At 54.0% G+C, this 14,559-nt stretch overlaps 4 protein-coding genes across 4 annotated transcripts; all 4 read left to right on the top strand.

The window, feature by feature from the left end:
• Positions 1 to 120: 120 nt before the first annotated feature.
• On the top strand, positions 121 to 3,687 carry B0H18DRAFT_1125885 (uncharacterized protein; the record flags this gene model as incomplete). The annotated part of the gene is made up of 16 exons (XM_048035081.1): positions 121 to 312; positions 363 to 557; positions 608 to 651; positions 1,162 to 1,336; positions 1,390 to 1,607; positions 1,662 to 1,807; positions 1,860 to 1,916; positions 1,971 to 2,044; positions 2,099 to 2,160; positions 2,211 to 2,356; positions 2,409 to 2,569; positions 2,621 to 2,672; positions 2,724 to 2,780; positions 2,835 to 2,991; positions 3,043 to 3,081; positions 3,132 to 3,687. The coding sequence occupies 16 exons, from the start codon at positions 121 to 123 to the stop codon at positions 3,685 to 3,687; spliced, it is 2,331 nt and encodes a 776-aa protein (XP_047886308.1).
• A 467-nt stretch (positions 3,688 to 4,154) lies between these two features.
• B0H18DRAFT_887525 (sister chromatid cohesion protein Dcc1) lies at positions 4,155 to 5,603 on the top strand (the record flags this gene model as incomplete). The annotated part of the gene is made up of 6 exons (XM_048041184.1): positions 4,155 to 4,481; positions 4,519 to 4,668; positions 4,725 to 4,818; positions 4,871 to 5,130; positions 5,188 to 5,280; positions 5,331 to 5,603. The coding sequence occupies 6 exons, from the start codon at positions 4,155 to 4,157 to the stop codon at positions 5,601 to 5,603; spliced, it is 1,197 nt and encodes a 398-aa protein (XP_047886307.1).
• Positions 5,604 to 6,312: 709 nt separating this feature from the next.
• Positions 6,313 to 11,978, top strand: B0H18DRAFT_887542 (uncharacterized protein; the record flags this gene model as incomplete). Its single annotated transcript, XM_048041185.1, has 14 exons — positions 6,313 to 6,504; positions 6,561 to 6,741; positions 8,294 to 8,313; positions 9,794 to 9,902; positions 9,965 to 10,129; positions 10,184 to 10,295; positions 10,347 to 10,521; positions 10,575 to 10,792; positions 10,847 to 10,992; positions 11,045 to 11,101; positions 11,144 to 11,229; positions 11,284 to 11,348; positions 11,401 to 11,530; positions 11,601 to 11,978. The coding sequence occupies 14 exons, from the start codon at positions 6,313 to 6,315 to the stop codon at positions 11,976 to 11,978; spliced, it is 2,034 nt and encodes a 677-aa protein (XP_047886306.1).
• B0H18DRAFT_1046847 (uncharacterized protein) lies at positions 11,925 to 12,994 on the top strand. The gene is made up of 4 exons (XM_048030816.1): positions 11,925 to 11,978; positions 12,035 to 12,191; positions 12,244 to 12,282; positions 12,333 to 12,994. The coding sequence occupies exons 1-4, from the start codon at positions 11,945 to 11,947 to the stop codon at positions 12,859 to 12,861; spliced, it is 759 nt and encodes a 252-aa protein (XP_047886305.1). The 5' UTR covers positions 11,925 to 11,944; the 3' UTR covers positions 12,862 to 12,994.
• Positions 12,995 to 14,559: the final 1,565 nt, after the last annotated feature.

Below are 14,559 nucleotides of genomic sequence, written 5' to 3'. Positions count from 1 at the left end.
AATGAATTGACATACACGTTCATCCACGTTCAGAACAGCGAGGGGATCGCCGTCACAGGGTTCGCCGCCCGGTATCTACAGGCGATGCTGAGTTCGTCTCGCTCCCTCGCTGCTCCCTCCATGGTGCTCCTTGCTTTCGGCACCTCTCTGTTTCTTGCACGCTTTGCCCTCTTGCAAGTGCATGGGTCACAAACATTCTGGCCCTTAGCGGTACCACTTGCTGTTCGCACGCCTTATTTGAACACATGGATGTACAAGACGAAGACGTCGGATAGTCTGAACAACCAATTGCCGTCTTTTTTTGATACGGAGGTACGATCCTCAGTATCCGTGCATACTCATGGGCTGACCTCGCGGCCCAGCAAGATATTGGGTGGAATTGTTACATCCGAGTGGATGGAAAGACGTACATTGTGTTTGGCGACAACAATTTTCCGCCCAACTACACCGTGGCAGTTGGAAGCCTCGTTCAGACGGAACTGTCCCCTACTCGTACCATGCAAACCATCGAGGCTGGTCCCTTGAACATTACCTTGACGTTTCTGAGTCCCATCGATGTAGGTTTGCGACCCACAAGCAACCTTCACGTTGCTGACATCACGACAAGCCATCTGACCTCATACGCCAATCCTCCCGTTCAGCTATGCTGCCGTGGAATTCGCATCCACCGATGGCCAACACATGACATACAGATGTACTGCGACCTAACTGGACGTGAGTAGTGTCTAGCGGCACACATGCACGCGTATCGCAACTTGTGGGCTGATATTCTTCTAGAATGGCTCGTCGGCCCCACCGTGACTGACATGTCTCAAGAGATGTCGTGGAGTCCACCGACGAAAACCAGTAGCATTATCTATCATCAACTGCAGCTCGTAAATCCGGCGCCTTTCCAAGAAGAAAACGGACAAGCCTCAGATGGTGCAATGTACTTTGCGATGGGGCTGGTACATGAATTTGCTCTTTGTCATGGACTATATTGATTCATTGGCAGGACAGGGACGCAATATCACTTGGCAGACTTGCGAACAAAATGCCTGCCGCGGAGGATTCGTAGATACCGGTCGCGTAAACCCGAATGACAATAATAATACGTTTCGGGGTGTTTGAAGTAGGGGCGCTATATTCTGCTACGTACATGGGAGCTCATACATATCACAGTGACTGGCCCGTCTTCCCCATCTCGGTCGACTTGGGAAGTGTCGCTTCTCTAGACTCGCCCGTTGTCTGGGTGATTGGCCATGTACGCGATCCAAGCATCAGTTACACATTGTCAGGAAAACCCGAATCCCTCCGCCCGTACTACACAACACAGTATTCTACCACTGAAGATGCCGTGAGTAACGACACAGTTTTGTTGGCCCATGTCACTGAACTTCGTATATGCAGTTGGAGTTCTTCGTCTCCGATTTCAACACCTCGCTGACTCAGGCAAACTTGCTCGATACGCAAGTCCGTGGAGCGGCTTCAAGCATTTCGGTTGACGGTAAACTACACGACATGCTTTCGCTCGCCACTCGCCAGGCGTTCAGTTCCCTCGAAATAACGGCTCCCCATGGGTCGGACGGCACGACTAGGATCTTCATGAAAGACATGGGCACCAGTCAGTGAGTCATACTGGGTCCATACAAGCACTCCGTATCTTACACAGCGATCTACAGACGTGTCACTCCCGTGGAGAAATTGTACGCTGCACTGCCCATGTTCTTGTATTACAATGCATCGCTGGTCAAGCCACTATTGGTACCGCTCCTTGAACAACAGAACACGTCGTTAGGCGCATTCCCGTACGCATCGAAAGACCTTGGTGAGCTCTCATCACATTTCCTCGACGACAGCATGTTGATTGCCTCATTTAGGTTCCTCTTTCCCCGAAGTATCTGGTCCGAACCTGACATCTACAGAGGCAGTCGAACGTGAGCATGCTTTGCCGTAGCGACGATAACCCTCTTCATCAATAGCGGCTGCAGAGTCCGGGAACATGCTCCTCATTGCACTCGCTCACGCCAAATACGCGAACGATACGTCGCTGATCCATGATTATGTGCGTGTTCGTCTTAGAGAGCCGTGTGCTCAGCTCAGCTTCACCTGCATGCAGTATCCCTTGCTCAGGAATTGGGCCGAGTATCTGACGCAACATGGGCAATTTCCCAAGGACCAGTATGTATCATCTTCGTGGAGCGCGAGAATAGCTCACCGAGGACTCTCAGATCATCCGTCGACGACGGAAGTGACGCCACAAACTCGACCAATCTTGCGGTGAAGGGCATCTTTGCCATTCAAGCCATGGCGGAGATAAGTCAAATAGTCGGGGAGAGTGATGATTCTCAGCATTTCAGCGCGAGTGATCTACTGTGTACAACGAGTTAGCAATCCTGACGAGTTTTGGGCATGTTCACAGAGCACAGCGTCCAACTATATGAACACATGGGAATCGCTTGCCATATCGTCAGGAGGCGCCTCTGCGTCCGTGAATCAGACGTTTGGTTCGGAAATCACAGGCATCTGGTCTTTACCGTATAACCTCTACGCGCAGACCCTGTTTGGATTCAACCTTCTGAACCAGACAGTGCGTCGTTCATGTTGTTGACAGGAATTCATTGTCCTGATGTCGCCACAGTGGCTTGACAAGCTTACTGTCATGTATGGACAGTGGATCCAACCTGAAACTGGTCAGGACCTCTTTTCGTTACGCTCATATCAATTGCTCAACGCTTTCCCAGCCAACTATAGATATGGGTTGCCGATGCAGAGCGTCGCACAATCGCTTGGCAACGTAGGTGTGTCGATGTCCACCAGAGTACTCTTAACCTCGACTAACGTGGAATCCACAGCCTGGAATGCTTTCATCGCGGCTACTTGCACCAACGACACGGTCCGTAGTCAGCTTCTTGACGCGGTCTGGAACTATGCGTCATTCAATGGGACGTCGGCCCCGTTCGGCGCGGTGTATAACGTCGAATCTGGTGCCTATCAGGATGGAATGGCGAGGTCAGTTGTGCTATTCTGTGCTAGTGAGCCGATGTCTGATTCGCGAGACAGCCCCGCATTAGGAGGCCTCTTCGCCCCGTTCCTGCGCAGGTGAGCTTGTAGTATATCGCACGTATGGCCGTGCTACATCGGATGCGCAGCGGTACCGTAACCGTCTTCCAGACTCCATCGCCTCCCAGTAACTCCACCACAAGCCCTACGGCCCCTAGCGCTTCCGGATCCGGCGGGAACAAAGTCGATGTTAGCGCTGTAGCGGGCGGCGTCGTCGGTGGTGTTGTCGGTTTACTTGCACTCGCCGGACTTGTACTATGGTTAGTCCGACGTCATCGAAACCAGAAGAACGCCGCCCTCTTCGACACAACTGGCACAAGAACCGAGCCCGCGCCCTTCGAGGCTGCACCTGCTTTTGCGGCCCAAGCACCAGGTATCATACTCACGGAAAAGCAGCGCCGGGAACTCGAATCGCCAAGGGAAGAAACACCTGTCCTGCCCTCAGCCGGCTCGTCTTCCGCCATACCACTTGACGAGCCTCCGTCTGAGGGTACGATGGTCCCTTCGTCGGCGAATGGGGTGTCTGTGGGCTCGCGTGAGAACGAGTTGCTGGGGCTGCACTCCATGATCGAAGAGCTGCGCAGGATCACTGGCATGCTGAATGTGCATATCGAGAGTGCACCGCCCGAGTATACGTACTCGTGATGAGTCCAAGTAAGTAGTAGTATGCATACGCTCTAGTGCATCGTACTTTCTTCGCAGTGTGAGCATGAATTCGCTCACTGAGATTGCGCCTACGAACACCCGGCGCCCCACAATACGCAGTTGATACTAGTATTTATGTGGTCACCGCAGCCGTGCCGTGGTACTTGACCAAACGGACTGACGCTACATCTACCACGACGCTTAGGGTTCACACATGAGGTCACCTTGCGCCGAATCTAGTAGCTCAAAAAGAAGAGCGAGCTTGAACAGGCTCTGCACCTGTACCTACGCAGACGCAGACTGAGAAGAGGCGACAGCGCCTGCCTAACGACATGATCACATGTACCGTGTTTTGCGTCGCGGGCTCAAGCGCTCACGACGCGTCGGGGTGGTTCAAACTTGCGCCGATATTCCATCCTCGTACTCGTCAAGCCTGCTTGTATTTTTACGCTTATGCTACTGGATCTATGCCTGAATACCCTCTGAAGTTATCTTCTTCTGCTGTCGTGGATACAGCCGCGTTCAAGTTGCTTGAGCTGCCACCCGATCTGTGCAAGCTGGTCGAGTCGAAACCCGAAGAACCTTCGAGGTATACGTCCTCCAGTAGATTCCAGTATCTAATATCCGTGCAGCTGGTTAATCGAGGGGATCCTGACGAGGATGCTGTGCTCTGTACCGCAGACAAGACGTACACCACTCGCTCGATAGTTCTCTCAATTTCCGTCACCGTGGCAACAGCAGGGATCGGGGAAGACACATCTACCGATGAGCCTTCTTATTTGACCGGCACGAAGGTTGAAAGAATTATGTACGTCTGCCTGGGGAGAGTAGGTGCGAGATCAACTAAACGAAATCCTTGAGCTGGTGCCGTCGGTCCCGAGGCTTCACAAGCTGGACGTTCTGTTACGAGGGAAAGAGTACGACGAAGGGCAGGAGGGGGATGATGATATGTATATGGACGAATTTGAGGTAGGTAAGCGTGTCAATCGGAACACTGGCCCGTGAATCGCGGGCTCATAACACCAATGATCCGACAGAAGTTCACGTATGAAGAGGCAATGGCGACGCTACAAGCGAGCGACATAGAGCTAGACCAGGGCCTCAAGAAGAGACGTGTTCTCATTCTCAACGGTGTGTGGCCTCGATTGTATCGTCCTTTGACTACTTAGAACACATCACGCAGGCGAGCTCCGCCCGATCTCTCCGACCTACCTGAACGCCATACTCGAGCTTTTGCTCACCCATCTCGTTTCATTATCGCTCTCGCATGATTCCGCGTCCATAGACGCGCTATGCTCTGCACTTCATGACGGTTACGACGTCCGGAAAGACGTCTGTAAACAGGTGATGGCCTGGTTCGGCGACATCATCAATGGCGAGTGGTGCATGGACAAAACTGCCGTTGTGCGAGGGATCGGTCTCGGCATGCTGGGGCCTTACAGGGTGCGTGGCATGCTTTCCAGAGGTTAGCTGATAAAATGATATCGGATGACACCGCAGGAAGAGTCGATACCACTCGACGAGTTCCTCACAAAGTGGCGTAAAAGCGTTGGCGACACCTTCGAGTCTGAGATGTCCGTCGACCTCCTCTGCGTAAACCTTTCCCGTCGAATGCCCTCGTGTCGTATTGATACCCGTGCCAGGGCAAATACCTCACACAAACAGACGTACTCAAAGAGCCGCCTATCGTGGTCCTCACATACTTCCCGTCCTTCCAACTCCTCATCGACTCCGCGGCGCGCTTCACGGACCACTTCCTCACACGGCCGCGCTGGAAGGCTGACGAGATCTCCCCGTTCCTCGCGGACATCGTTGTGGACGCTAAGGAGCGGGACAAGTTCCTGCTGAAGTATGCGCGGGCGATCACGGATGCGGAGGGGATATGGTACACTGCACGAGCGAAGTACAAAGGCTAACTGATACAGTGTGTTACGTAGACGGATGGGCTGCACCGAAGATAGCTGTGTCCGGACAAGGAAGAATCGTTTCACCTTGAACGGTAGTGCTGAACAGACAGTGTCACATCCGCCGTCCTGTCATGATGAAGATGCATGGTGAAATGGAGGCGCTGCATGTTCTCGTAAGTTAGACTTCCTCCGAAAACCACATACCTTCGCTGCTTGATCACAACCGGCCAACAGACTCCGCTATGGGGCATTTCTACACTGCGCTCGTGAATATGGCGGAATCGGGACTATAGTCCGTTCTCAATACTTTCCGAGGTGTCAAGGTTCTTTCAACAATTTCTGGCTGTGCCGTCGCGACACAACCACACATTATACCAGTGCCGAATAGCATCGGACGCTCCTAGTCATTGACAGTTTCGATCTATGTTCGGATCGATCAATGGTGATGTATCAGCATTGGTCTCCTTTGCAGACCATTAAAACCGGCAAGCGTCTTTCATGGGATCCGATCGAATTCGGTACCATTCGTCACCATGAAACTGTCGGACAAACACCGGCATGGTGCTGTCAATGCGAACCACAGGGTGCTTCCCCGGGGAGTTGAATTGGCATCCCTTCATCGCGACACAGCCAGCGGCCCGCTCTGACAAGGTGCGCAGCCCTGGGTCATCAACGGACGGCTCTGAGTATTCGGTCCCACTCCCTCGCTGCTTCCTCCATGTTGTTCCTCGGTTTGGCCTCTTTTCTGTTTCTCCTACGTTTTGCCCTCTTGCATGTGCATGGCGCGCAAACATTCTGGCCATTAGCGATACCATTTGCTGTTCGCACACCTTACTTGAACTCATGGATGTACACAACGAAAACGTTGGAGAACATTACAAACGACTGGCCAACTTTCTGGAACGGAGCGGTGTGATCCTTACTCAATGCTTGCTCATCCTCGGGGCTCATCTTGCGGCTCAATAGACTCATGGATGGCTCTGTTACATCCGAGTGGACGGAAGGACGTACACTTTGTTTGGCGACAATGATCTCCCGAGCAACTACTCTGTGACAGCCGGAACCTTGGTTCAGACGGAAGTGACTCCAACTCGTACCATACAAGTCATCCAAGCTGGCCCTATGGCCATTACGTTGACGTTTCTGAGTCCCACTAGCGGAAACCCGTGCTCCGCTACGGACTGGAGGTTATCAATGATTGCATGCTAATAGTGCTATGCGCGAAGAGGTATGAAGGTCACTCCAAGTCAGCCGCCTCCCTCGGCCGCGCGGGGAGTCAACTTCACAGCTATACTACACAACAGTCATATGCCAGCATGCGCGAAGACGTATATGCTGTACGCAAAGGCCACTCAGCCGCCTCCCTTCGGGAGTCGGCTTCGTGACCTCATTGAGCATTTTTCTGCTTGCAATAAACATAAATGTAAATACGAATCCCATAGCATGTTTATGATCAAGTCGTCTGTTGTCCAAACTATGGCTAGTGCTAGTGAACGGGGCCAGGATGGGCATGGCACGGGTAGCACCGCGGGTGCGCAGGGCGCGTACCGCACCCGCGACCCGCGATCTGCATACCCATATCCTGCCCGGGTTCAATGTTCACCGCCGGTGTCGGCGATGGACCGCTGGTTGACTTACCTCGGTGGTATCCGAGTCTGCGCGGGTTTGGGCTTGTTGCCTGCACCCGCCGTCCTCCCCGTCCTCTGTCTTTGCTCCTCAGACGCCATCCTCACGCGCGCGCGCCTGCTCGCCGCTGTGCCCGTACCCACGGCGCTCTCGTCGACTGCATTGACACGCGGGGCATTGGCCCTGTGGGCTCGCAGTCGGCGTTTTGCGCATGCCCCGGCCCTGCCCTTCGCTCACGCGCGCGCGGTCCCTTCGTCGGCGGAGCTTGCGTGCTCGTCATTCGCCCTGCGAGCTCGCGGTCGCCATGTGTGTGTTGTTGTCCGGTCGTATGCCCGCTCGCCCACTCGTTCATCGGCCGTGTCTGCGTACTGGGCATTCGTCCTCCACGCTCGCGGTCGGTGTGTGTTGCGCGCGCGCCGGCCTGCCCAACGCCGCCGTTGCTGGTCTTTTGCTCAGCGCGTGGGGTCTGTTCGTCGGCCATGCGTGCGTGTCGGGCAGTTCTTCCCCACCATCCGTTCGCTCCCGTCCGAACTCACTCGCTTCCGCACTTACCCTCCACCCATCCTCCCCCTGCTCGCTGCTATGCTCGCACCTGTGGCCCGCTCATCGGTAGGGGACCCTGCGTGCTAGTGGCCGGTGGCGTTGCCGTGCGCCCACCGTCAGTCAGCGCGCTCGCTCGCGTACGTCTGCACTCACCAAAGTTCCCCGATGCCCTTCTTTAGCTCTCGTGCACGCCATCTGTTCGTCGGCCGTGTCTGCACGCAGGGCAGCGGCATTGGCCCTGCATGCTCGCCGTCGTCGTGTGTCTTGTGCTCGTGCTGTTTGTGTTGCTGCACGTCACGCCCGCCAGCCCCTCGTCCATACCCACCATCCACACGCTCTTGTTCGTGCCCGCTGTCCGCTCGCCCTCCTCCCTGATGGGCCTCCCACCTCCGTGTTTGTCATCTTACCTGTGGCTGCCGTCCGTTCAACGGCCGCATCTGCATGCAGGGGCATTGGCCCTGCGCGCGTCATGCCGCATGTCGTCGCATTCTGTGATGGAATTTTGATGGTGGTTGGCGAAGCCGTTGGAGCGCTCGCGCCAGTGATGCCCGTGCACGCCCAAGCCAAAGCCCGAGGGCCGTCAGGGATGGATATGAGACAGCAGAAGGGAGGAGGGTCGGAGCAGCGGAGGACACGTAGTAGGCATCGGGCACCGGTCGGGCATTCCCCGTCTGTCCGAAATGCGCGTCGTTGGTTGTCCCCGTCCCCGTCCCCGTCCCCGTCCAGCCCCGTCCCCGTCCTCGTTCCTGTTCCCATTCGCGTTCGCCCTCGCCCTCGTGTTCACCCTCACGTTCGTGGTCATGTTCGGTTTTCTGTTCGAATTAGTGTTCATGTTCGCGTCCGCACTCGCGGTCGTGTCGCCTGCATTGCGCTAGGGAGTGGTTATTGCTAGTTGGCAGATGAGACCGTGGTGGCAATCCGTTTTTGTGCATGGTTATATCGCGCTCTGGGTTAGCAGGCCGAGGGGGTGTGTTGCCTGCAGGGACCACTACCTCGTGACGCTCGTGTTCACGCTGTCTGTGTCTAGGAAGAATCCGAATGTTGTCGGAATGAGGTTGATGCAAGGGTGGATCTGTGATGATTGTTAGCTACGACTCCAGTAGCTGCAGCTGATAGGACGCACGACTGTCCGCTTCATGGCGCTCACACTCACGGCGCTCACGCTCGCGTCGCCTGCGCTGAGCAAGGCTTCTTTTATTGAGGGCGTGGGGCTCGCTCGACGATGACGCTGTGTTGGCTGTGAGTGGTGGAGTAGGTAGCTGTTGCTGATGAGATGATTGAGCTACAGTCTAGTGAGAGGATGCACTTAAAGGGATCGTGGGTTGCTGCGCACCTGTGACTGTCCCAAAGACGTCATCTCTCTCGCTTTCACTTCGACCTGGCTGTGATTGAAGGGGTTGAATGTTAGCAGTAGAGTATGATGCTTACCTGTCGTGTTTCTCGAGCAGGGAATCGGACAGGTCCCGGAACCCCACACTCGTGGAAGCTACTTATTGTGCTATGAACAGGTTGTGTGATCTGAAACACATTTTTTCACTCATTCACTCACATGTGGTGTTCTGCGCCGTGTATGACTCATCATCTCCTGCGCGTGTCGATCTGCATGTCGTCGAGCATGCCTCGGGGTTAAAGAGGTAGCAGCAGTAGCCATTCTGCCTCACTTGGTATTCCGAGAGGCAACGGACACTCATAGAGATCTGATGAGTGCCAGAGAGAGGTCTAGAACGAAAGATTGGTGGTCATAAAAGCGAAACGGCACATATCCCAGCGCGTGCAGGCACTCAGAGTCAGAGTACGCATGGGCCAGGAGTCGGAGGAGGAGTGCGAGGCGCAGAGTCGAGCGCAGGCGCAGGTGGCCTCCTCGGGCAGCTCGGCGATCCTTGCGCGTCGTTTGCTGCCCAGCCAATGAGATGTCATCTTTGTCTCGTCCAATTGTCTGCCGTGTGAAAATTATCGACGCCTCTTGTAGAGTAGATGAATGTAGGTTTGTGAATCATAAGTAATCGTGACACTGCTAACATCGCAACAAGCCGTCCGACCTCGTACGCCAATCTCTTCCGTTCGCCTATGTGGCTGTGAACTTCACATCCACCAATGGCCAACCACATGACATTCAGCTGTATTCGGACATGGATGGAGGTTGGTATATCACCTAGTACGCGTGTACGCATTTCGCTCCTTGTGAGCTGATATTCTTCTAGGATGGCTGTACGGTGGCAACGCGGCTCAGCAGATACAGTGGAGTGTGCCGACACAAACCGGGAACATCATCTATCTTGAATCTCAGCTCGTGAATCCGACACCTTTTCAGGAACATGAAGGACAAGGGTTGGATGGTGCAGCGTACATTGCGATGGAGCTGGTACGTGGACTTACTCTTCGTTATAGACTATCTTAACTTTAGTGTCAGGGACAACAAGGACGCAATGTCACTTCGCAGACTTGCCAAGACATCGTCTGCCGCGAAGAGTTCTTAAATATTGGTCACCTAAACGCAAATGACAACAATCAAACCTTTCGAGGCATAGATGTGTAGGGGTGCTGCATTCCGTTGCGTGCGTTGAGAGCTCATGCATGCCACAGTGACTGGCCGATCTTCCCGATGTCGGTCGACTTGGGAAGCGTTGCTTCTCTGGAATCACCCGTTGTCTGGGCGGTTGGCTATGTACGCGATCCCAGCATCAGTTACCCACTGTTAGGAAACACGGCATCCCTCCGCCCGTACTATACAACACAGTACCCTACCACCGAAGAGGCCGTGAGTAATGACACAGTTTTGGTGGTTCATGTCACTGAATTTCACACATTCAGTTGGAGTTCTTCATCTCCGATTTCGACAACTCGCTGACTCAGGCAAACTTGCTCGATACGCAAGTCCGTGAAGCGGCTTCAAGCATTTCGGCTGACGGCAAACTGTACGACATGCTTTCGCTCGCCACTCGCCAGGTGTTCAGCTCTCTCGAGATAACGGCTCCCTATCAGTCGGACGCCACGACTAGGATCTTCATGAAAGACTTGGGCACCAGCCAGTGAGTCACACCGGGCACATGCAAGTACTCCGTATCTCACACGACAATCCACAGACGCGTCACTCCCGTGGAGAAGTTGTACGCCGCACTGCCCTTGTTCTTGTACTACAATGCCTCGCTAGTCAAGCCACTCCTGGTACCGCTCCTTGAACAACAGAATACGTCGTTGGGCGAATATCCGTACGCATCGAAAGACCTTGGTGAGCTCTCATCACACTTTGCCGACAACGGTGTGTTGATGGTCTTATTCAGGCTCCTTGTTCCCGGCTGTATCTGGTCCGAACCTGACATCTACAGAGGCAATCGAACGTGAGCATGCTTTGCCGCAGCGAAGATCCGCCTGCTGACCAGTGGTAATTGCAGAATCCGGGAACATGCTCATCATTGCACTCGCTCACGCCAATTACTCGAACGATACATCGCTGCTCCATGGCTATGTGCGTCTTCATCTTCGAGAGTTGTGTGCTTAGCTTACCTTCACATGCACGCAGTATCCCTTGCTCAAGAATTGGGCAGAGTATTTGACGGGACATGGGCCATTTCCTCCTCAGGGCCAGTGCGTATCATGTTTTATGGTGCCCAAAAACAGCTCACCGATAAATCTGTAGATTATCTGTCGATGACGGAAGTGACGCTACAAACTCGACCAACCTGGCGGTGAAGGGTATCTTTGCCATCCAGGCCATGGCGGAGATCAGTCAATTAGTCGGGCAGAGTAATGATTCTGAGCACTTCAGCGTGAGTGATCGACCGCGTACTACAACTTGGCAAGAACTCGGAATTTTGACGAATTTCGGCACGTTCACAGAGCACAGCGACCAACTTTATGAACACATGGCAACCGCTTGCCATATCGTCAGGAGGCGCCTCTGCGTCCGTGAATCCGACGTTGAACTCGGCAGTCACAGGCGTCTGGTCTTTACCGTATAATCTCTACCCGCAGACTCTGTTCGGATTTAATCTCTTGAACCAGACAGTACGTCATTGTGTTGTTTACGGGAATGCGCTGCTGATTTCGCCACACAGTGGCTTGACAAGCTTACTGTCATGTATGGGCAGTGGATCCAACCTGAAACTGGTAAGGATCGTTTTTCGTTGCGTTCATGTCGATTACTCAACGCTTTCCCAGCCAACTATACGCATGGGTTGCCGATGCAGAGCTCAGCACAATCGCTTGGCAACGTAGGTGTGTCAATATCCCATTAGAGTACTCGTAACTCCGACTCAAATGTGATTGTACAGCCTGGAATGCTTTCATCGCGGCTACCTGCACCAACGACACGATCCGCGGTCAGATTCTTGATGCGGTCTGGAACTATGCGTCGTTCAACGGGACATCGGCCCCGTTCGGCGCGGTGTACAATGTCGAATCTGGTGCCTACGTGGATGGAACGTCGAGGTTAGCCGTGTTATTCTTGTGTTAGAGAGCTGACGTCTAATCTGCGAGACAGCCCCGCGTTAGGAGGCCTCTTCGCCCCGTTCTTGCGCAGGTGAGGTTGCAGCGTATCGCAAGTCTACCTATACTGAACGTAATGAGCAGCAATACTATCTTTGGCTCCCCATCTCCCACTCAGTCTGGAAGCTCCACGAATCGCGGTAGCAAGGTCGACGTCGGCGCCATAGCGGGCGGCGTCGTCGGGGGCGTCGTCGGCTTACTTGTACTCGTCGGGCTTGTACTATTGCTATGCCGACGCCGTCGGAACCAGAAGAATGTCGCCCTCCTCGACACTACCGGCACGAGGACAGAGCCAACGCCCTTCGAGTCTGCGCCTGCTTTTGCAGCCCAGGCTCCGGGTGTCATACTCACGGAGAAGCGGCGCCGGGAACTCGAGTCGCCGAGGGAAGAGGAGCCTCTGTTGCCTTTAACCGGCTCATTTTCCGCCATGGGCGACGAGCCTCCGTCTGGGAGCGCGACGGTCCCTTCGACGACGACGAATGGTGTGGGGTCGCGTGAGAACGATTTGCTGGGGCTGCGCTCGGTGATAGAGGATCTGCGCAGGATGATGCTGGACGTGCACCTCGAGAGACCGGAACCTTCTGACTTGGGTGCACCGCCCGATTACTCGTGACGGGTCTAAGTAGAGGTGTCTCCTTAATTGTGCCTTCACCAATGGAATCTGGGCCAGTTTCACACCTCTGTTCGCTCAGTACTGTATCGCCGTTCAATGTCACTCTCTTTGTGTCATCGATCTATGAATTGTCGTCTTTAAATTCATCTTTGCGTCGATGCAGTACAGTGTCATTGTGGAGCTTGTGCTACATAGACCACCCTCTGCGCTTGAAGCTTTCAGTTGATCTCCAGTTGAACGTTCAACATTGCACAGTGCACGCGTGTCAACATTCAGCATCGTGGACCATTCACCTGAGTTGATAAGTAGCCAAGTTACTTACCGAGTGAGAGCGCTTGGAGAGCGCGCTGGATTGCGCCCACCATCATATCAATACACGACCAATATGACATGCCACGGTCACTGCAAGAGTCCGTGTTGTCGTTCTTTTATGAAGCTTGGATATTGAAATATTGACCGCCCACTACGGTTGCCCGATATGTAGTCCGGGGCCGGGCATTTTGCACGACGGGCCTCAGCCACAGCGCATCGCTGGTCTGCCGCCTGCTCCTCCTCCTCAACAACACACTCAATCTTCGCGCTACGGTCATGTAAGTGCTCCCGCTGCATTACAAGCACCGGGAACAGCAATACAGACGTCCTAGTAAGTTCACATCGACCTCCAAAGTCCACAAGAAGGCGCGACGACCCCGGGAAGCGGTAAGCGCCCGACAACGCCGCGACTCGCTTGGACTTGAGCGTGAATGCACAAGTCTGGAGGATACCTACACCAAACCTGCACCACCTTTCTGGATAGATTAAGGGCAGAATTGGACAGGTGCTCTGAAGGGAAAAGCATATATTATATGGTGAGTGATCATATGCACACACTGTGTCTTTGCTATATGTACACGGGTACTAATGGCTCGAATCAGAACGGCCCATGTTCTCAGACTCGGACAACATTACAAGCGCAGCTGCGAAGTCAGCCGCCATGCAGAGCACAGCGAGGGGAAGCACAGTGGTGTTTTCACATGTATTCGACGTTCGTGGCTGTGACAGGTGAGTGATAGCATACCTTTGTCTCGGAGTCATACTGTGCCGCAGGCCTTTGTGTACATTGACAAAACTGAAATATATATATTGTGTCTCGAATTGTACATGTACATCACCCTGTCACGACCAGACATAGCATGAAGTACTGAGTACTGAATGCCTACACCGAGAGCCTCAGCCTAAAGCCTTCCAGTACTATTTCACTGGGCCTGCCAGACGCACACTGTGGTGTCAGTACCAAGGGTCATACCATCCTATGATGATCTGCATACCTGTTCAACATCCCACATACTTGTATCAAACAGCCATGTACCATAGTTGTATCCTCCAGACTTGTACATTCGAGTCCGAGTTAGTCGCGGCGTTGTCGGGCGCTTACCGCTTCCCGGGGTCGTCGCGCCTTCTTGTGGACTTTGGAGGTCGATGTGAACTTACTAGGACGTCTGTATTGCTGTTCCCGGTGCTTGTAATGCAGCGGGAGCACTTACATGACCGTAGCGCGAAGATTGAGTGTGTTGTTGAGGAGGAGGAGCAGGCGGCAGACCAGCGATGCGCTGTGGCTGAGGCCCGTCGTGCAAAATGCCCGGCCCCGGACTATCGGGCAACCGTAGCCCACTGGCAAGCGCCCGCAGGCGCTATCGAGTTCTTGCCAACCTGAAATGT

Source organism: Fomitopsis serialis (genome assembly GCF_022376445.1).
Source record: "Fomitopsis serialis strain Sig1Antser10 chromosome Unknown B0H18scaffold_172, whole genome shotgun sequence".
NCBI classification, from domain to species: Eukaryota; Fungi; Basidiomycota; class Agaricomycetes; order Polyporales; family Fomitopsidaceae; genus Fomitopsis; species Fomitopsis serialis.
The sequence above is the reverse complement of the archived record's forward strand: the minus strand, read 5'-3'. Positions and strand labels throughout refer to the sequence as shown.

Coding starts and splice junctions, on each gene's coding strand:
- B0H18DRAFT_1046847 (XM_048030816.1), top strand. CDS start 11,945: ATGCAGAGCTCAGCACAATCGCTTGGCAACGTAG. Junction 12,192..12,243: donor TACGTGGATGGAACGTCGAG/GTTAGCCGTGTT, acceptor TCTGCGAGACAG/CCCCGCGTTAGGAGGCCTCT. Junction 12,283..12,332: donor TTCGCCCCGTTCTTGCGCAG/GTGAGGTTGCAG, acceptor CGTAATGAGCAG/CAATACTATCTTTGGCTCCC.